The 22,433-nt window shown below is 34.9% G+C and overlaps 1 protein-coding gene and 1 non-coding gene across 2 annotated transcripts in view; one reads left to right on the plus strand and one right to left on the minus strand.

Moving 5' to 3' along the window:
• Positions 1-9,922: 9,922 nt before the first annotated feature.
• LOC135080475 (AMP deaminase 2) overlaps positions 9,923-22,433 on the plus strand; it is a 44,482-nt gene continuing 31,971 nt past the window's right edge. Inside the window, exon 1 of the mRNA XM_063975110.1 lies at positions 9,923-10,096. Coding sequence (XP_063831180.1) covers positions 9,979-10,096 — 118 coding nt within the window. The 5' untranslated portion in view covers positions 9,923-9,978. The remainder of the gene's footprint in view (positions 10,097-22,433) is intronic.
• Positions 22,075-22,166, minus strand: Trnay-gua (transfer RNA tyrosine (anticodon GUA)). Its single transcript is given in 2 exon segments — positions 22,075-22,110; positions 22,130-22,166. It is a non-coding gene; the product is annotated as a tRNA-Tyr (tRNA).

Raw genomic sequence — 22,433 nt, forward strand, 5'->3', positions numbered from 1 at the left:
TCATTTTTCCCGCCGTGACGTTTACGTGCGTTCGTGTCGTAAAGCGGTGATTTGTACGGCGACCAAATACATTTGATACTATGCCGAGAGGCTGTTTCGAGTCGGCCGGCCGAGCAGAAATTGAAATGTTGAATTTTAATTTCTTTGACGGATCTGGGTGTAACTATGTATAAGTAGGTACCATGTATTTAATTTAATAAATAAATTATAAAAAAAGTATATCCATTATGCTACCACCCTTAACACAAGTATATTGGTTGCCTACTTTTGGACTAGATGGCGCTTTGAAATTGTTCAAAGATTTGTTTATTTATTTATCCGCTTTGAGTTTTGTTTCGTGAAGAAGAAAAAGAAGCGTTTTGTTTCGAGAGGGAAGCTTTGTTGTTAAATCTATACTAATAAAAGAGGAAAGATTTAATTGTTTGTTTGTTTGTTTGGAGGCAATAGGCTCCGAAAAATAATTCTTTCTATGTAGGCTATAAAATATTTTCAAAAACTTTAGTACAAAATCTTTGATAACTTATAAATATACATATATCCTATTGATAGATGACGTGCTTCGTATTTTATTAAAATAATTACCTGACTATGTTAAAAAGGTGTGGAATGTTATTTTGGAGATAACTTGGTTCCATAGAAATATAGAGAGATGCTAAGTAATGCGCTGAGTTCGAAACTCAGTGTCGTATTAGAAATTGACACACACAAAGAAATCAAATTATGTGATCATTATCCACTGCGGTATCAGTATTCAACGTTCGAATAATCTTTAGTACTATGCAAGCAATATAAACTGTTTACATAATGACGTCGGTACTGTCATCATTGCTTTCACAAGCAATATGTTCCAATTTGTCCGTTGTCACATTTCCTTTTAGTTTCTGTGATCTGTGCTTGTTTCTAAGTTGATATCAATGAAATATTCCTTAGTACTTTTGATTTTTTTTTTTTATTTGTTTTTTATTGTCACGTGTTTGAAAAATCAAGGTCAGATTACAATAAAATAACAAGTGAAAACGTAACATTGCATTGCAACTCGCAATTTCGCAATATTGATGAGGAGATTCCATTGGAAAGTCTGTATTTATTCCTAGGATTCCCCCAACACCATCAAATTCAAGAGAATTCAAGAGAGTGCAGTTTCCCATCTCATGCTTAGGGACCACGGTTTAAAATAGTGTGGTTGCATAGAGCCTGCAACGGGCAACCTCGTGCGCAGCTGCTCATACTAATTTTCGATAAAAAGCAAGTGTTGGCGCCCTCACGAGTTTTAGCGGAGTTCCATATGGTAGCGGGAGTAGACTTAATGGAAATCTATGCTTCTCCGACGACCAGTTAGTATGTGGAATACTCCAGAGTATGCGCACACAATAACCTGGTGATTTTAGCACCTGAAGGAAAAACAAAAAAACATTGTTTACAAAGAAATCTGCGGCAGGTGTAGCGTTTTAATTTTGTTTTAGAAAGATCTCATAATTTTGTAAGTATTTAAACGTAATAATTTGTAGATTTTATATAAAAAAAACATAATCATTTATTTTAGCAAAATTAATTTTCTTAGAATATTTTAATTCTATTAGAACCATTTTCCACTTCATCGCAGAAGAAGCGGGCGAAAAGCTAGTATGAAATATGTAGTATTGCCCCCGGCTTCACCCGCTTTAAATTTAGTTTGTCACAGATCGTCATAAATTATAGCCTATACATTGTTATTCTGGTCGATGCCAGGGATGGATGAGCGTCGCTGTCGCTGGCGACAGGGTCTTCTGGTTCAGGGTTCATGGCGTAGGTCTCAGGCAAAATGAAATCGACTCGTAGAAATTAATAAACTCAGTGTATTCACGAAAATAATTACACACAGCACTAGAGTCGTATCGGAACTGAGTGAACCAAAGGTCCTGCGATAGGAACTGCCGACCCGAGTGATAGTTGAACACAGACTGCCTAGTACTGCTGTACTGTACTGTAAAGTTTCATCAAAATCTGTTCAGTAGTTTTTGCGTGAAAGTGTTACAAACATCCAGACATCCACACAAACTTTCGTATTTATAATATTAGTAAGACTAGTAAGAAGTAAGATAGTAAGATGAATTATTTTAGTGATTTGTTTACTTATAATAATATTTATTTATTTATTTCTTAGCTCTGTCTGATAATGGATCTGGAGGAGATGCAATGGCCACCTCCGTAACAAAACAATAGAACCCTATGGAGTTTGGGCTTGTGTGATTCGCCTTGACGAATATTTCGTATCCAGGGCCCGATGATGGAGCTGTAAGGGGGCAGATTTTTTTTTCACTATGTGACTGTCTTTATTTTGTACTTAATATATATTTTACATATTATAGGTACCTATTCGTGTTTCATTATGAATCGAAATATAAAAGACTTATTAAACTCTATTAAAAATTTAAATTAATTTATCAAGTTTGAATACCTCATTCTACCTTAAAATTAATAACTTAAATCAAGTCTTAATACGGTCACGGCTCAAGATTTTTTTGTCCATTTCAGCGTTCTTTTTACTCTTTTGACGTTGCGTTGACAGCTTTTACCTAAATTCGCGCGGAATATTTTTGTGAAATGGCTCTTAAGAGCGTTGTAGCAAAAAGTTGGCGTTCGAATTTTAGGTTTTTATTGCTTGACGTCGCGTAGTGAGTGCGCAAACTGCATTTATCTGTACAATTTCAACGCTGCGTCGACTAAACGATCTTAATCCGTAGTTGTATCGTACCTAAGACAGTACATCATACATAATAATAAAGAAATAATGTATAATTTACCTATTTGATTTTTTCTCAGATCAGACTTTTAGCAAAATCAAGTTACGTAATTAATGTATTTTTTACACTAGTAAATCCCGCAACAAGTTTTTAATCTTTAAATTGAGTAAAGTAATAAGTTGATGGGTTTGAAAGAATTTATGTTTTATTTTATTCTTTTTACAGCATCAAAAGCTTGTTTATGTAAAATATTTACCATTTAAATTTTACTTTTGACTTTTTAGTTTTTATGATGCGGGATGGAAAAATTAAAATTTATTCTGATTTTGTGACGTTTCCGCACATAAATATGGATAGGTTAAATAAATAGAATGAAATGTATGAAAACGAGCGTGCCATTTTTTAAACGTTATCTACAGGGTGGAATTTTGTAATGCCACCTGGAGGGAAAGTACTCTTAATATTGTAGATAGAAAAAAAATCTCAAAGAATACATTCCTTTATTTTTGAAATGAAATAGAACTGCATTCAAAGATTTCCAAAAATTTGCTTGCCACACCCGGAAATCGAATCAACTAAAATCTGTTAAAAATTACACCCTGTATTTTTATTACATCGATCGTTAGGGTTAAGTATAAAGATGAAATCTCTCTAACAAACTTGATAAATCAAATGAAAGGAAAACTATGCAATCTTAAATTATTTTAATTATGTTACAGAAAATTGTATGGTATGGTAGTGACTTTTCCAAAAAAAATCGAAAATCTTTGAATGTAGTTCTCTTTGTTTTCAAAAATAAAGGAATGTTTCCTTTCAGTAAAATTTTTTATCTGCAGTATTAAGAGTACTTTCCCTCCAGGTGGCATTACAAAATTCCACCCTGTATAATATCTGTGTCCATCAAAGAGCTCGTAACTAAACATCGTAAGCGCCATTCACATTATTATCTAAAAGTTAATAATAAATATTTAGTTTTTGTAAATCTAAACAAGTCAGGAAATCAAAGAGGTAAATACTGATATCATTGTGATTTTATAGAATTTATTATTATAAACCACGGTCGTATAATGCTAAAAAATCAGAGGTAACTTTAAGATTTTTATCCATAGAGCAAAATTTATCTAATCGTGTTTTTAAACAGTTATCCCATTAGGTACACATGCGTTCTGTAATACAAACCCATCAAAAACAATACTTGTCAAAAAACCAAGTCTCACTACTCAGTTGTTCTACGGTAAAAAGTTGTGAGATCCATGTAATACCAAGTCCAGTCGAAGAAATCATTAACGTTTTACATAAATATATTGACTTGGCCATCGCATGAAAACACGTGTAAATTAAATTATTTAGTGCGAAATGAAACGAAATTTTGCATGCCTGTGTAGACATGCAAAATTTCAGCTCAATGGGAAAACGGGAAGTAAGTCAATTTTAAGTTGCAAGATTTTACAACTCCAGATGTCAATGAAAATAAAAGCTTGTAGATAGCTTTACAAAGAAAAGAAAGATTTATGAAGAAAATAAAAAGTACTGTCTACGATACATTTGTTAAGCCGTGTTGCACCGTCTTACTTTAACATTGACATCAAAATTTTGGATGTCAAAAATCTGTCTAACATAAAACACCGGTTATTGTCAGTTAGGGTCAAAGTTAGGTGGTGCATCTCAGCCTTAGTGTATTTTAATTAAATTTAATACAAATAAGGATGACGAAAATAATCGATAAGTGATCTCACTCGAATATTTCTTATAGTAGGTATACAAGATGTCGAACAAATGATTACTTACTGAAAAAGTGCTTCATGAGACCTAGCAAACGGCATCAATAATAATTATGTTTAAGAACGAACTGAATCTATTCAAAAAACCTATATTTCCAGCTTTCATACATTTAATACACTTACAAACAAACACGAAATCAATGGTTTCTGAGAATTCTGAGTGCCTTAATGCCGTCCCCTTTATCTGTTTATTTAGTATTTATTAATTAGTATCTCTTGATGATATTGTAGCAAGTTAAACCTAAAATCATGTTTTCCGTAAATAATTTAAATAAGAATGCAATTTACGAGTTTGTTGTTTGATTATTATATATTACTCAATTAAATTTTAAATTTAAAAAATTAACACTTCTAATAGGTAGGTATGGCTTCTGGTAGGTATGGCTGGCGGCATACATTTAGTATGAAATTCGGAAACATTGAATTTTCGCATAGATCCAGTTTATTCTTTGACCTATTTATTGTTATTGTTTTAAAGAGCTCATGAAGCACTTACAGAAACAGTAAACAGTTTCTCGATATCTTGTATATTTAAAAATCAAGTGAAATCACTTATCGTTTCCACCCTGTACCTATACTTTTAAAAATAAACTCATTTTATACGTTCATTTGTGTATAAGTATCTACAATACAAATACCTAACCAACTTAGTTGACGTTTTATAAAACTATTTGTCTAAGTGTCATCGAGCGACCGCTGGTGGATTTGCCATTTACCTGACCTACCCCTTTATTACTAAACGTTTAATATCAGATGAATAGTTACGCACCAATTTCTTTCATTCAGTCGTCAGTAATTGAACTTTCGGAAAAACATGACGAAGCGTTGTGTGACCATACAGACGCTATTCAACTTTTATTAGTAAGGAAGAGTATATTTTATGTTGGTAGAAACAAAATAGCATAGACTAATGTTTTGACACCCTGTTAAAATTTTTATTAGTCATTTATTTTTTCCTGACCAAACAGATACCATAATAATATCTTTTATCTATTCTACCCATATTCTGTAAGTAAAATAATAAAAAGTTTGAAAAGAAAGAAATTACAAGTCCGATTTACCTAAACAAATAAATTAAAAATACTTGCGGATCAAAAGTACTCAATCATACTACAATTTACGAAAAAATCACGCGTGACGCATTTACGTCAGTGGGCAGTCAACTGACATAGACCCGGCGTCTACGAGTGCCAAAGCACGACTGATTTATGCCATTTGATGCACCCGATTTTATAGTATTTTCAAATTAATTTTTCATTTGAAGATTGAAGATAGATATTTTTTCTTTTTCACACAATAATAGTACTATGTTTCTTCTTAAGTATAAAGTAGTTTATGTTGCCAAATGACTTTTAGATTATGAGATGTGACCTGTTTTCTTGCAGTAATTTTCTCGAATTTTGACTATCTTAGACATGATAAAAATGCATTTTAATGAATTAAACATCAAAATTTTCTCAATACACTTTCTTCTTCAGGGTATGCTTATTCTAATGAATACATTATATCTTCTTACTTAGAAATGAATTTGTTGTAATATTAGTTCAAAGTTGTGCCTTCGCGAGTTACCTGGAAATCGGGCTTTCGAAATTCGCTGTTTTCGTAGGCAAAAATCCAATTTGAACGAGATTTTGTCAATAGACATTCCGTAAAAACGTATGATAATTACGATGATATAAGTCAAAAGAAGCTATAACAATAAATTATATGACTAAAATCATTTCGAAATCTGCCAAATTCTCGATTTCTGCATGAAAAATGTGACAACGCTCTTAAGTGGAAATGTTTCATAGGGTATGCAAGCAGTAACAATGTAAAAGTAAATAACTACTTCCTAATAAGCGAACAGATGCGAACTTAGCAACTTAATTTTAAAGTATTATATTATCTGTTGTTTTATGTAGGTTATGTGTAGGTGTTTTATGTATGTAGTAAAATATTTGATAAAACCAAAATATTTTTGCAATAAATTGACTAACGCCATCTAGAGTTTTGATGTGGAACGATCCGTCTATAGAAGTTAATCATAAAGTAAGTATTAACCAGGCGATTCAGTAGAGGTCACTAGTAGGAGTAGTAGGCACTGCTTATTGAATTTTATTTTATTTGCTTCATTAGAATAAAACTTGGATTCTTAAAATGTTTTTAATGTGCATGTGCTTTCATTTTTTATTTTTATTTCCTCTGTCATTTAGGATCACAACGTTTTTTTAGAATGGCATCACTAAAATTCGGGGAATCCTGTATTGTTAGAGTTAATTTTGTAATGGTAATGGTGAGAAGCACGAGCAACACGACTATTAATGAATGAACAATACTCTTTGCTGATTACGTGGTGGTCAGTGTGCGGTTCATGTCCGTTTGTGTAACTCGTATCTCAGTTTCTGTATACTTACCTAATGATTTGATATTACTGTAGTCTGTAACATTTTGTGCAGGTAGTCCTACCTTATCCTTAGTATCACTTGTTATTTTTTAATATTAATTAATTTATGGGAAGTTACTTACCGGTTTTGAAACAAGAAAAATCCATGTGAGTACCTACCTCTAGCATGAACAACTTTCGTCTTCGAATCGTTTGCGTACTCGATAAAATTCGATACTTAATCTTCGAATTAAATGATAACGGGACAATTTTGATACTCAAAATAAGTTTCGTGCAACCACATCTCATACTAAGTTCACTTTATGACACGTTCACAAGGGCGCTGTTGTAGTTTTCTTACTAAATCTTTTGATGGCGATTCGAGTACGCTAACGATTTGAACTCGAAAGTTTTTCGTGCTAGCCGTATAGTAACACCTACTTATTAGATTTATCCATATTTTATAATATGCAGGGGTTTAATTTAACACATCATAACACCATCAAAATCAATACATCATAACTACTATACCAAAGTTTTTGAGTTAAACCAGTTAGTTACTTAAACGGTGACTCTCAAATCTATCAGTAACGTAGTAATTTGCCATAATAGGTATATTAAGCTAAATTTCATAAGAGTTCAGCCACAACATTATTTTTGACATAAAAATTTCATAAGGAGCTTTTGAAAGTCTGCTTATCGCAAACACGTTGATAAGCGTCGCGCCTCTCTCGCGTTGACATGAAACATCCGACTTTGTCAACTTTGTTCAATAAGTAGGTACCTACTTTGGTTATTAATTATATTTATAGCTTTTAGCCTACTATTATTTTATTAAATAATTTTTATTTCTTTGATTGTATCTTTCTTGCACATGGTGAAGTTGTAGAAATGGCGGACTTAATGCAAATACGCATTACCTACCTATATGTAGATAGAACCTCTTTCTTTACCTAAGCTTATAACTAAATATTCATCAGACAGAGAAAATTTAATGCAAGCTATGCATAAATTCCTGACAGTCTTAACAAATGTAAATAGTTAGGTCCTAAGTATTTAACTTTACTTGGATATACGAGTTTAACTAACCTACCTACTTAAAACAAGTAACCTTTAATTTTATTAAACACGTTTACTAATAAGTAGGTACATAATAGTCTAGCTAGGAATGGCAGAGATACATACACGTAGGTACCTTGTGTTTGTAAGGGTTTTCGATAGATATAAAATATTTTTTATATTATCACACTACCATTCAATTTATTTATTCATATATATTTATTTATTTATTTTCAGTCAGTAACATGAGTGGCGAAAATGAAGAGAACCCTACATTTGAATGGAGTGAGGACAGATTGGAAGAGATCGCGTTTAAAGAGTTATTTCCACTATCTGTCACGGACATATTATCAGTTCAAAAAGATATAATAAAACGGTTCCTCGATTTTTATTTAGGAGGTAGAGTCCAAAAAGGCATAGGTGTGGACGACCTAGTATTTGCTGTTTTGTCCATATTGCCGGTATCTCCGTATGATGAAAAAAAAATATGGAGTGACGCAATGTTTACAAATGGCGGTATGGCTTTCTTTTTAACTCCCGAAGAAAAAAATGCGTTTCAATCCCGATCGACGAACGACAGTCAGGAAGACGTCCAGAGCACAGGAGAGCCGATGGAGTCGCCTTACCCAGAGTCTGTAGACTCTACTGAGGATCCTGTAAGTATTTCTAACGATACCGAAAACATTCACCTAGATGATGATGATGATCATGATGATGATGAAGGAGATTTTACAATAGAGGATGAGACTACAGCTAACCGAAATAAAGACAACCTTAGTGAAAGCAGCAACGAAATAAATAATGTTTATGATGATGATGATGATGATGATGGTAATAGTAACATTTCCGAAGAGCCAATCAATGAGAATATGGAACCCGAACCACAACCATTCAGTCCACCTATAGAGTTGCCGGAAAATATAAATTTCGCCCAGAAACCAATTTCGAAGGAAAATAAAATTCTGACTTATGGCCCTGTTGAAAATGCTGCATTTATATCATGTTGCCATGAATTACTTAATAGATGGGATTCAGAGTCACGTTCCAGAGCAGTACTGAAATCGTTCTTTGCTGTGGTAGCTTTGGTGCTGATGCGTGCTACTACGAAGGGCTACAAACATCTCATTTCTACGTTCTACAGTCAAAAGTTTCTTCGATTACTTCGCCACAGTATCAAATGCGGGCTCTCGAAGTATTCTCCACCGCACAAGCGCTGCCTCAAGCGAGCCTATAGGACTTTCCGTCGAAGAGACGGTAACACGCCCACAATGTTCGCTAAACTCGTATTATTATCGAAAAATTTAAGTAGATTTAAATACATAAATTATATCATATTTAACGGTCTTTTAAACTATACGGCAGAATATGGGTTTAATTTGATACAGCTGCTTCGAACTTTGTGCAATGAAATTGAAGATGGTAGTGTGACAAGGGTGATGGAGGCGACCTGGTGCGAAGCTACTGCGGCGTCTTGGATGAAAGTGGCGATATTTTTGAATGAACGTTATACGACTTCGTCTTCGGATTCGAGTTACAAGTGGGCACGAGTGTTGGACGGACGGTTCTTCAAGGGATTGTCGTGCCAACAGAACTACGGTCTGGCAGTGATAATGTCAATTTTCGTGGAGAAGCTCACTGGTAATTTAGATGTATGGAAAGCAACTTGGGTGGAAAACGATGAATTGGAAAAGTATCGCGAACTCGGAAGTCGATTATATGAACGGTTTATTTGTTGAAACGATGAATTATTAAAAATATTTATTGTTTCGTTCCTAGAATAGTAAATTGTTATTGTATTAAACACAAAATATAGTTTTATTGGCATTCAATGTTTTTTCTTTTTTTACATTAGGTGTGGTTTATTAGAATGCTTGGTATCTTTAGAAGCAATTCAAGTACCAACTTAAGGTAAACCTACAATGTTGCGTTTCACCAATCAAGATAAACGCCGGCAGGCTGGTAACCCTGCGCTCCAGGCGCTGTGACTTCGCACTTTAGTTAGCAGTCAGTAGCTACGCGTACTGCCGCGTGGTCGGAGGTGTCGTGCGTCATGGCGGCCGGCTTCGTGGGCTCCACCAAGAGTTTCCCGTTCTCCTTCGATGTGGACGTGGAGGAGGAGCTGGAGGACCAGGGAAGAGCTGTCACCCCGCACCTGAGCAAGAGAATAGGTCAGTGGCGACACATGTTTACATTTTGCAGGATTGTTTTGTTTAGGCGGCTCAGTAGGCACAAACAGTAAATAAAACATTCGGTTTTGCAATATAGTAACTTGGATAATAATTCAGCTAAACTGAACAATTTTTTTACGACTGAGGCATTTTCAGTTTAGACTTATTCGTTCTATTTACAATTATATTTGATGTAGTAGGTATTGACTGTTAATTAGTATCTAAAGGAAAATTTTAACAACAAAGGTCGTGTTACTCATCACATACATTTTTACCTTTTTGTTATCACGCCATAACGAAGCAAACAACACAAAATACCTACCTTCTAGATAATAAACAGAAAACCTATCTGCACCATGGAAAATTCAAACAAAAATCCAGATAAATAATTTGTAATGATGATTTCATATGTAAAAGACACCAAGATGTTAATCCTTGATTCCCTAATAAATGCAGAAACAGATGATCTGTCAGCTCAATCAGATAAAAGTTAAGCAGAAATAAAATTCAAATCTAAGGTAGGTAGTTGATAACAATGCGTTATTGCGTGTTTTTATTATGGTCAGCTTACTCACACCACTCACCATACTGCGGTGTTATAATAACCCTGCCAGTTCGGAAAGCCCCTGCTGCCCCGGTTGCTAACCGGGAAAGGCGCCCATTTCCCACGCGCCGGGTGCTCGGATCGATACGGCATCAGCTGACGGGTCCGTCTGCCGCAAGTCTCAAACGTGTGTTGTGTATGTGATAAAATGTATACCTACTACACTACTTACTCATTCGTCTTCTTTTTGAACTGGCTGAATTGTTAGGAAACGTTGAGGCCTTCTTTTGGTGTTCTTAAAAAAAGAATTAGGTACGAGTACATACGTAGGAAATTCATGTGAAACTTAAAATCTTGTAAAAGGCTTTGGATTTCAGAAAGATCGATGGAGTCCTTCAGGGAACTAAACTTTCACCTCTAAGTTTTATTATGCGAAAATTAATTTGAACATCATCCCAAACATAATTAGCTACTTACTTAGGTACCCTTTGGTCTAGTCTAGTGATTCGCTAACCAGACTGCATCGCTATGCTAGTCACGGACTTTAAAATAAGTTAGGTCCCTAATTTCGCTATAAAATTAACCAAACTAGTTACAGGCTTTACAATGAAATCCCTGTGAACGTTCAAGCTGAATAATCAGAGAAATATTTACCAGCCAGATAAGCTGTTTCATATACTTATAGATAAGCAACTCGTGGGCGGACAATGCCGCTTAATAATTTTCCGACTGTCTGCAATAATTCATTGAAAAGACCAAATTTTCAGGATTATAACGCAGATTTTTTGTGCATTCAGAGTTACCTTCCTGGGGGTGTTCCCTTTGCCGCCTAGAATCGATTAAAACTACCTAGATTGTTATATTTCAATAATTATTGGAATGTGTGTGAAGAAGAACAATTATTTCATTTACCTAGATATCGTGACTGTGAGAACTGATAAGGATAAGATAGCGCACTTTACAAACGCCCTGCTCTACCTATCGCGATATCCGCCAAAGAGCCGACCAAAAAGATACAAATGATTATAAATTCACAAGGTTTTTTCCATAAAATCACGTAATAAGCACCGCAAGCGTTTAACCACAGCAAACAATACCCATTGTAGGAAAACCAGTTATCAGTACTGAACCAGGGTGACCCGAATTATTTTTGAGCAAGGGACACAAGAGCAAATTACAACCTATATCAAAGAGCTTTACTCAAATGGCCCCTGTCTGATGCGATGTCTGTTTTCTAGACGCCTAGCCTTTTGTGGCTCACAGGCCTTTATTTTGAAAACGATTCACGCAATGTTAATTCCTTGTGGAATTCGATTTGATGAAGTCGAAAAACTTACAGTTTTGTACCCAACTGACGGAACTTTCTAACTCTCAATGCAATCGCGAAACTGAGTAGTTTTATGGTTTACTCCTACTAAATTTTAACAATATGAATGACTCTCGCTATAAGTAGCAGTCCCCTCTTTCCTACGTCAAAGCCCCGTTTGCTCTAGAAACAGCAATAACACCTGTAAATACTAATTGTTTGTAACGTGATCGCTGAAAAGTTATCTAATTTTGCAATTTCAGATAAAAAAAAAGCTTGATCCTTAAAAAAATGCTTATGACCCCCAATGGGTTATAGACTGCCTTGATAAGAAGTACCCTTGTAGTACAGTAGACAGACAGACAGCCAATTGATCAGTAGTAACGTTGTTTTGAGCGGACATCATTTATAAGGACGATAGCGGCCCCCACCGACTTATTATTGTCACCCCAGCAATACCCAAACGTTTCAATAGGGGTCACAAATACGTCTTAGATGAGACACAAAAGATTATATTTTGTTCCCCTTGACAATCCGTATGAGGAAGGACAGTGCAAGGCCACGAAGATGTATCGTGGGAAACGCAATTGTGCTAGTAAAGATTTCTGCGTCAAATCAGTAACTCTGCAGCTCCGTGGAAAATTGAACTGTATGAAAATACTTCATTCCTGAACTTTCTATTCATTCCCTCCTAACAAATCCTTCCGGTCCTGCACTGTGCGTCTTTTGTAGAAGTAGGTTAACGGGTACAGTCAACAAACAGGATTGGCGCAACTGCGCGACGCGCAGCTCAGTGTGACCTATCTCTACATTGGGCATTGGCTACGTCTTAGAAAACTTGTTTTGAACGGACAACGCATATCAGGACTCAGGAGTGAACAGGACGATAGCGGGCTTCGAATTATTTCGCGATTTTATTTTTACGAATCCAGATTTTGTGATGTAAGTCACATCTATTGGCAGGCCTTTACAGGCACCAACCCACATTGGTAGAGCTAGAGATCGTTGACTTGTAAGCCAGCGATATAAAATTACAAACAAACCATTTTTTACACTTCTATCTAATAACGTTAGGATCATAATATTAAAGCTTATGTCAAAACCTCTCCCAAGTTTTAGGATTTAGTCAGTCAACGCCTAAGATCATAGTTACCGTGTTATAGTCTGAGGTCAGCGCTATACTAGGTACCTACTCGTACGTAGGTGTATGCTCCTATCACGCCACATGTGTTTTATTATAAACAAGTTTAAAAGTAAATCAATCTAGAGATTTTTTGTGAATCAATTTGGGTCAAATCTTCTCCGGTACATCTGTGATCTGGCAAGGATTATGTCTCATTTCATTCTAATAAAATTAAACCTGTGAAGCGATAGCTGGCCTCGTGCCAATAACAGGTAAAAATACTGGAAACATTTGATCAGAGATTCAATCGTGATATTCGTGGTGTTCTAAATAGATCGTAGGAACTATAACCAGTTAAAATAATTTGAATACACTACGTTATGCGGACTGTACACGGAATATTTCCAGTGTCTGACTTCTTGTTCTACAGGTCTTTGACAATGATAAAATACTGATTGTGCTCTATCTACATTAGTACTTTTACAGGTAATATTGGATCAAAACTTTATTTTATTACAAGTAAAAAGTATTTCAGTGCTATTAAAAACTATCTAACTAAAAGTTACTGTAGCGGACAGCCGACAGAATAAAGATGTATTTCTGCGTTAAATGCCCTGACGGCTATCAAAAAACATATACTTTCAAAACTAAAAACCAAAAAGTATTAAAAATAATAAAAAAAGTAAAAAAACATAGACAATTATCAAAAAGAGGTTGGTCCACCTATCGGTTCCCAACAGTTACTATTACTAAAAGTTACTATTACTAACCCTAGTTAAGTAAACTTATATCTATCCTAGATTTTCCCGAATGATAGGGAAAGAGGGAAAATACTAATAGCTAACGTCCGATAACATGCATACGAAGAGTCCCCAGAACAAAATATGATGCGTTTTCAGCTTTGTCTGTTGCTCTACGGCGTAAGGCGTAGGCGACGTGGGCCACCGCCTACGGCCTCGCGGAACAAGGGGCCTCGCGCATCAAAAATTTTGAAACATTGACTATTAAATAATATAAATTATTGATAGCTAAACAATGTAGATAAATTTTTTTTTTTCCAAACAAATTCAGCCATAATCAGACACAAAATTAAGCAACAACACGCTTTAAGTGACGAACATTATTCTTTGGCGCAAAATTCCTTTAAAAATAATCACTGAATCAAGAAATCAGAAACTGTCAATGAATAGACCCGTTTTTTTTATTATTTCATAAAATCCGTAGTTGCGTAGTAAGTAGGTAGGTATGATGTCATTCTTTCTTCTGTGATAGTACCTAGGTATGTTTAATTTATTTGTCTTATGTTAAAATAGGTATGAATGAAGACATTGTATTAAAATAAGTACTTTTTTATCCTAAGTAGGTATTTAAAATGTTATTTTTACAAAGGTAAAATAACACTAATACTTACCTACATACGTACCTCATTACAAATACCTAAGTATGTAGATTAATTCTATTTTTTCACTAGACAGCATAGCAACCCTAGCAGCGTAAGAAGAGTTCAGAGGCACGCGATAGAAAGAGACAAAACTTGTAGGTGAATAAAATTGTAGGTACGTAGTGCTGTGCGAGCTGAATTCCACTGTATCGCATCGTAGCAAGACTCGCATTTATTTAAATCGTCTTGCGGAGTAATCCTTCTGTACCTGTACTATTACTTATTCTGTGTCTTCAGGTCGCCACAGAACAAGGCCTCGCGAAATCTGTCTTGCCCACATCAAATTTAGGTCTTGCCCCGCCACTGACTCATATCATCATGTCTCTACAATTAGACATGGAATGATTTTGTGTATAACAACGACGTGCTCAGCATAATGAATATTCTAGAATATAATTTGTCTTCGCTTTTACATTTTCAGAAAGAGTTACTTTATGTATTTTGTCTCTATCATTACTGCGATGGAGTATATCGTCATATCTATTACTCGTAATTAATGGTGTTGCGGTTGTGCTTAAGGTTGCCAGGTGTCCGGCTAAAGTAGTAAGATGATAGTTGATGATAGTACTCACTTAAAAAAGGTATGTCCGGTAATTAGGTTTGTCCGGCCAAATTAGGTTAAGTGTACGGCCAAATTAAGCACCGAGTCTGGCTTTTGTTGGACCTGGCAACCCTAGTTGCGCTCTCAGCAATGGAAAATTTGCTTGTTATCTAATATGGTATAGGTGTAGGTGAGAGACTGCGACCCCATCACCTTTGTGGTCGTTCATCGCCCTCTGTTGCCCTCGGCGAGACAGGTCGAAGCTATTTCAGTAAACACGCTTCCAAAGTGCCGCGTACGTTCATAATTTCAGTTGCCATAAAAATGATCATGCAACAACAGAATGCTGTCTCAAGATATGAAGTAAGTACTTAAAGTATAATAAAAGGGTAATGTTAACTATTGTTTGCCATATCTACTCGGAAAAACGCATCGCGATCGGAAAATTGTTGGGAAATTCTATGAGAAAAACTCGTTATGTTACTTTGAATTTCTTTGTGATACGGTTAGGAAAAATTAGGTTCATAAGAACCAAAGTTTACAAAGGTATTAGCAATGTTTAGTAGACAATCTAATTTGGAGTAGAAAAGAAAATGATAGGTCTTATTTCTCGTCTCTTGTTTCAATCCAATTTAGAGAAATTTCAATCCTGAAACACAATGTTAGATGAATGTTAGCGTAGGTATTCTAGGAACTGAAATGAACGGAATTTTCCTTTTCCCCGAAATAAATTATTGTTCATTTGTGTTATCTAGCAGAAAGAAAATGACCTTAGTTTGTTCTACGGTAAACATTAGCCTATATACGTGAATTACCCACGTTAATCTTACTACTAACAATGTTTTTAATAGAACGCCGTGACGACATCGCGACATGATTGTGCTAAACACAAAAGCGTGCCGAGCGGCGCCCGTGCCAGCCCGTGCTCAGTCTACGTCCCAACATTCGTACAATAACATTCTCTAGTATTTTTCAGAGAAAAATATTCAAAAAGTGCATTAATAAGTGAAAAAAGTAAATTTTAATTTTGGAGGTTAGTTTTGGCGCGAGTTTTGACGTTAGACGTGAGTTGGCGCGTTCCGTTTCACACTGGAAAATTCCAGTCCTGAATTTATGAGGCGCAGGTGTCGTTTTCATGTTGCTTTGAATGCTGAAGTGTAATTGATGCTTGCATTTGCGTCGTGGACGGTGGCATTGAGGTGTGGTGAGCGTGAAATTGATCAGACGGACTCTGCTACATAACACCCGTCAACGTATAAGATGGCATAGTTAGTTTATTTATGAAACAGAACATTATTAATATTGAAAACAACACGATACAGCTTATTCATTTTTGTGTAGTATTCATCTAGAATGATGTTATCTTTTTTCTTGTCCCAAGAATTTTGTTTCAAAGAAATGCTCTTTATAAACTTTCCTTGCTGCTTCTCAGAAAGTATGAAAGCTTTTTCGACCTTGAGGTTTGAATGGTCCTTTCATGCGTCTTCATCTACATAACACCGTTTAACGTCGACCTTGTTGAAAAGACAGACCTTGAAGTAGTTTCGAACTGCTCCAATTACTATCTGTTCCAGTTTACCCTGCTAAAGTCGAAACGCTAGATTTTTCTGAAAAATTACCTGAAAAACTTTCAAGAACGACTGCCGGATGATCATGAAAATAATAATAAAGAATCGTTTTCACTACTTACAGGACAATGTTTCACAAAAATCGAGTTGCTTAATAATATGTTGATCTCTACCATATCATTGAATAATAAAAGTCATTTACTGCCACAAAAAAGTTTTGGAAAGTGGAAATGAAAATTCGTCATCGGAATTAGGCAAAAACGAGTTGATATTCACCCTTATCGATGCTTTGCCTCTTAGTGAGTACGATATTTAGTTTTTCATGGGGTATTGTATTCTGACTGACATTCAAACAGTAGCGCTGAATACTTAATGGTACCCACTATGTATCAACAATAGCCAATCCATGATTCATTCGTCGGAAATCTGAAACATTTCGCTTTGTTATTTCTCCGATTTGGTGAATGTTTTCGATAAAATCACGCGCCAAGAGTTATTCATGGCTGACAAAGCCGGCTACATAATGGACCAGAACTTATTTTCCTCAAGGCAATCTAACAATTGGTTTTGTTGAGCACGTGGATCGGAAAAAAACTGTATTTTTGTAGCCGTGCTTACAGACTTCATAAAATGGTTTGATATTAGGTACTGATATTACTTATTAACAGGGGCTTCAGCTCTCCCGAAATCAAGTAATGAAAATGAAAATTTTCCTTTTCATGGGATTAAGTTTTTTCATCTTGCTTGATAAGACAGATTCTTGTGATTAAATCTTATGGATTCGCAATAGCTGCTGAAGAAAATGAAAATCGATATTGTTAAACTACTCCTTTTCCCTCTGATCTAGGCAAGTAAACGTATCGCAATAACTACTTACAATTTACAAACTACAACCAGATACAACAGAACTACGAGTATAATGGTTGTCCTACCTACTTTCGGTGTTTCTTTTGGTAGGTCAATTAGGCTTAAACCTGAAATATCCTTACCAAAATTGGGAACCAAATCAGTGAATTCACAAGTCTTTGTTTGCACCGGGAAATGGAGAGTCCAAAACACTTTGTGGAATAAATCAGTAGGTCTTTGACATTGGCGCGGCGATCGAGTGGGCGGCGGACGAAAATAGAGAGTGCGCACGCTGAGTAATCGCTATAATACGGTACGTCGTGTGCTTCCGATGCAATAATTAATTAGTTGTGTTGCAAACGGAGTAATTACTTAGATAGGATGGACAAGCCACGCTTGCCGACCGACCGCAGATAGACGTAGTCTTGTTGTTTATTGGTCTTCTATCGACCTCAAACTGCAGACATCGCTTGTTGTTTATTGGTCTTGCCATCAAAGCTTCAAATCCCACGGACGTAGGCAGTCATTTTGAGTCCAAATTAATTAGACCACCTACTAACAAGCTTCTTTGTACATACTTAACTATTGTGCATAGAGTTCAGACACGTTATAAACGTTTTCTCTTTAACACAAATGACTTGTGGTCCTGAAAAGAGTTTTTCTCCAGAAAATATTTCAAATTTCAGTTTTATTTAGTACAAGCTTTGCTTAGTTTGGGACTAGAAGCGTAGTGTAAAATGTCCAAGGAAATTTTTTTTTATAAATTTTACTTAGAGCAGGTTTTGTGACAAAAAATGTAGAGGCGGTTTTGTCTTAATTCTATCAATGTTTGTGTCTTTAAAGGCATTTCAGGTTCGAATATACAGGGTGGAATTTTGTAATGCCACCTGGAGGGAAAGTACTCTTAATACTGCAGATAGAAAATTTTACTGAAAGAAAACATTCCTTTATTTTTGAAAAGAAAGAGAACTGCATTCAAAGATTTTCGAAAATTCTCTACCACGCCATACAATTTTCTGTACATAATTAAAATAATTTAAGATTTCATGGTTGGGTACTTCTCATTTACACTCAAATTTGATGGTCACACAATAATAGTTCATAAACGGTATAAGTTAGAACAATAACTTTGTAATCAGATGATAAAATATCTATTTAGCTACATACAAAATAAATTTTATCGTAATAGAAGCAAAAATAATACGAAAAAATCACATGAAACGATAAAAAACGGGGTCATTTTTCGCGTTCTCATCGTGTCACACCTTCGGTTGCAATGAAACATTTGGTTACTGCATTCACAATTTTCATTCAATTTGTGTGTAGCATATACTAAAATCATCGTAATTAAATATACTTTCTACACAATAGTCAAAAAAATATCTTCTTATAATTATTTTCAATTGAGAAAGCGAAATACGTTGGTCACACGATTTTAGGTACCTAAAATTTTGAGTAATAATACAAGATTGCCGTTAAACCGAACACCAACAACCAATCACAGCGTTCTATTCGGTTAACGTCAGTCGCGCTTCGACCATTGGGGAGGTGAGATAGGTCGATCGTCGCTCCGCGAAAAAAATACGTAACTTTTTGTGATTATCCATAGACATACCGTCGCTTGCTTGAACAATATTTTCTACCTCAAATATTTAAACAATTTAATTGAAACTTTGCCATTGAACACTTAACATGTTAGACTTATTTGTGTAGTATTCAACTTGAACCGTTAAATTCAAATTTAAGGATAATTCATAAAAAACTAAAATTTTCGTCACCTTCGTGGCATCACCTTCGTGGTGTTTTATACACGAAGGTGATTTAAGGCCACGAAAGTGATTTCTTGCTTTGGTTTATTTTAAAATATAGTGACTGGTGTTTATGTTTTTACAATATTTTAATAACTAATAAATTATACGTGGTAAGTAGAGATCACTACATCAATAAATAAATAAGGGCCTCGTATTTTTGTTGTCTGTCTGTCTGTGTGACTGTATGTATGTCTGTATATGTGACTGTGTGTGTATCTGTTTGTAAGATAAATTTAATCTGAAGTTTGAGTTAAAAGTTGTACAACAAAAATGCGAGGCCCTCTGCCCTAAATAAAAAATATATTTTTGTTGAGGGACTGATAATCAGTTCTTTTTATTGAGGTACTGATAATACGTTTTTTGCTTCTTTAGCATATCAGAATGCCACCAGTGTCACCCTTAAAACCAATTGCGTAGAATCTTGTAACTTAGTAGGTGACGTAATCGGTAAAATTTTATCTCGTATTTAAGTAGGTACCTATTTATATTATGTTATTGCTATTTATCTATGAAAATAAGACAAAATATATGTTTTATAAACACTTAAAAGAGTCATTTACAGTAGTGAAGTTTGAAAAAAATATTGCTGTGAAGTACAGAATCACTTTCGTGGCATCAAAAAATTCTTCCAAACGAGACTCACTATTTGACTGATTTACTGAGAATACAATCTTCACATCAAGCGCTACAATTTTTGTTTAAAAAAAATTGAAATAAGTTAGAAATAAAATTCGCCACGAAGGTGACGATGAGAACCGTGGCGATGAGAAATAGCCGGTTATCCTTTCATTTGATTTATCAAGTTTGTTAGAGAGATTTCATCCTTATACTTAACCCTAACGATCGATGTAATAAAAATACGGGGTGTAATTTTTAACAGATTTTAGTTGGTTCGATTCCCGGGTGTGGCAAGCAAATTTTTAAAAATCTTTGAAAGCAGTTCTATTTCTTTTCAAAAATAAAGGAATGTTTTTTTTGAGAAAAAAATTCTATCTACAATATTAAGAGTACTTTCCCTCCAGGTGGCATTACAAAATTCCATCCTGTATACCCACATATTAATATTAAAATTAAATGGAATCGAAATAAAACTAAAAACAGCGAAGTCGTCCACATTTTTCAAGAAACAAAAACACGTAAACAGCAGCAGATTTAAACGTTTCGAATTCAGGTTGTTTACAGGATTTGGGTCGGATATTGATCCCATATGTTTCTCTTTGAAACTGTAGTGTGCTGTGAAATACAGAATTGGCAAACGATATCATGATTCACTTCGATGTAAAAAATATCCAAAGGAACTGCCAGATTTTGCTTACCGTATATTTTTAGCCGTTGTTTCTAAGTAGCTCTTTTTGTCTTGATTGTAGAGTGATTTATTGTGTTTATGATGACACACAGATCACAGTAAATTTTTAAAAGTGACGGTGTTATTTTCCAGTTGGAGTAGATTTGCACTGTTTATTACGGTACTCTAATTTCAGGCACTGAGTTTCTGAAAAAATTCAAACCACTATTATAATTATCATTAAAACACCGAATAGGTAGGTAGACCAATAAGTTAATTATCTAACTAATAGCAATAGTAAAGGAGCTTTAGTGTTTATTTATGGTTTGATAGAGTCACCCACCATCGACTTTTCAACTAATCTGAAAGTTTCTGGTTTCCATCAAATCTAAAGACAATCTTACCTTATCGTCTTACCTACTTCAACACTGCCTTAATTGGTCCTAAGTACATAATAATGCTGACGACAGTCTAGCTAGAGCAACCTAAACTTTTTTCAAAACTATGTTTTTACCGAGTTACTCGGTACTCGAATAATACAAAACCCGTAAATAGACAAATAAACATTATTCCGTTATCATCGGCACACATCATCAATCACTATTACTGATTATCACTGCATTACCCGCCATTACACCTCTTATAAGTATTATCACTATACTTATTTCCCAACAAATATTTGCAGCGCCAACTCGCATCTAATGTTATTTAAAGTGTATTTTTGTTAAGTTTTGTATGAATATAGTGTTGTGTATGTAGTGAGAAATAAGTGAAAATGTCTATACGAGGAGTGCCAGATGGGTCGCGGTCTCCGCGGATCATGACCGACTCATTCTTCGATGACGGAGGTAAGGAATCAGAGTGAGGTCGACTGGTTTGTGTTACTAATGCAAGCTAGATACTAATAACACATTTTTATTGCAATTTTAATAAGATAGCACGGGGCTATTCCCACCTCTCGTTCCCACTGCTGCATCTCCTGGTTATCAACAATGTGAAAATCAACAATCTTAGTCAGGTCTTCTAATAAATAATATCTGGCGCTTATCGTTGCGAAACGTCATGTGTTTCACAAAAATTACCTCATATTTGCCATGAAAAAAAGTTGCCACTTTAGCTTAATTGACAAGGATCACGCAATGGCGGATGTAGGTACTAGTTTCGGTAGAAATGGTTCATTTTTTGTTGTTTTGGTGTGAGAAATGAAACACCAAATGCCTCAAAAGTAGTTAGCAGCTCTACATTTAAAGTGTTTCGTGTGTTGATAATTTCTATCTGGACCTGAGCCTCTCGAAGACAATAAAACCCACTATAATTTTTTTTTTTATGTTATTTTCTTGATTAGGAAAACATACGTAGCTTATTATAAACAGGTAGCATACAAAAAATGTCTTACACAGCGAATTTATAATTATCGTAGTCCATCTACAGAATAATAAATTGATTCTGAAATAAAGAAATCAAAATCAAACAAAAGTAAATAATTAAGTATCAGAAAAAAATACAAAAAGATTCCTTCGAGCCGGATTTGAACCAGCGACCTATGGATTTCAACAGAGAGTTCACTACTACAGTCCACCGCTCTACCAACTGAGCTATCGAAGGTATACGAGTGCAGTCGAAATTATCTTACGCTGTCTAAGAAAAAAGATTAGGGTGACCTCGTTGTAATTGCGCAAAACAGAACTGGATTTTTGTTGGCATTATAACACTGGAAGATTTTATAAACCTTTTTTTTTACAAAAAGACTCCTATTAAGTATTGTGTTAGTGTCCTTTTTGCGTCATAATAGGTTACCATTTATAGGACTTGATAAATGACTGTTGTTTTGTATGTGATGAATATTAATAGTAGTCTTAATTGTTGTTGTGT

The sequence above is a fragment of the Ostrinia nubilalis genome, chromosome 18 (genome assembly GCF_963855985.1).
Source record: "Ostrinia nubilalis chromosome 18, ilOstNubi1.1, whole genome shotgun sequence".
In the NCBI taxonomy this organism is placed as follows: Eukaryota; Metazoa; Arthropoda; class Insecta; order Lepidoptera; family Crambidae; genus Ostrinia; species Ostrinia nubilalis.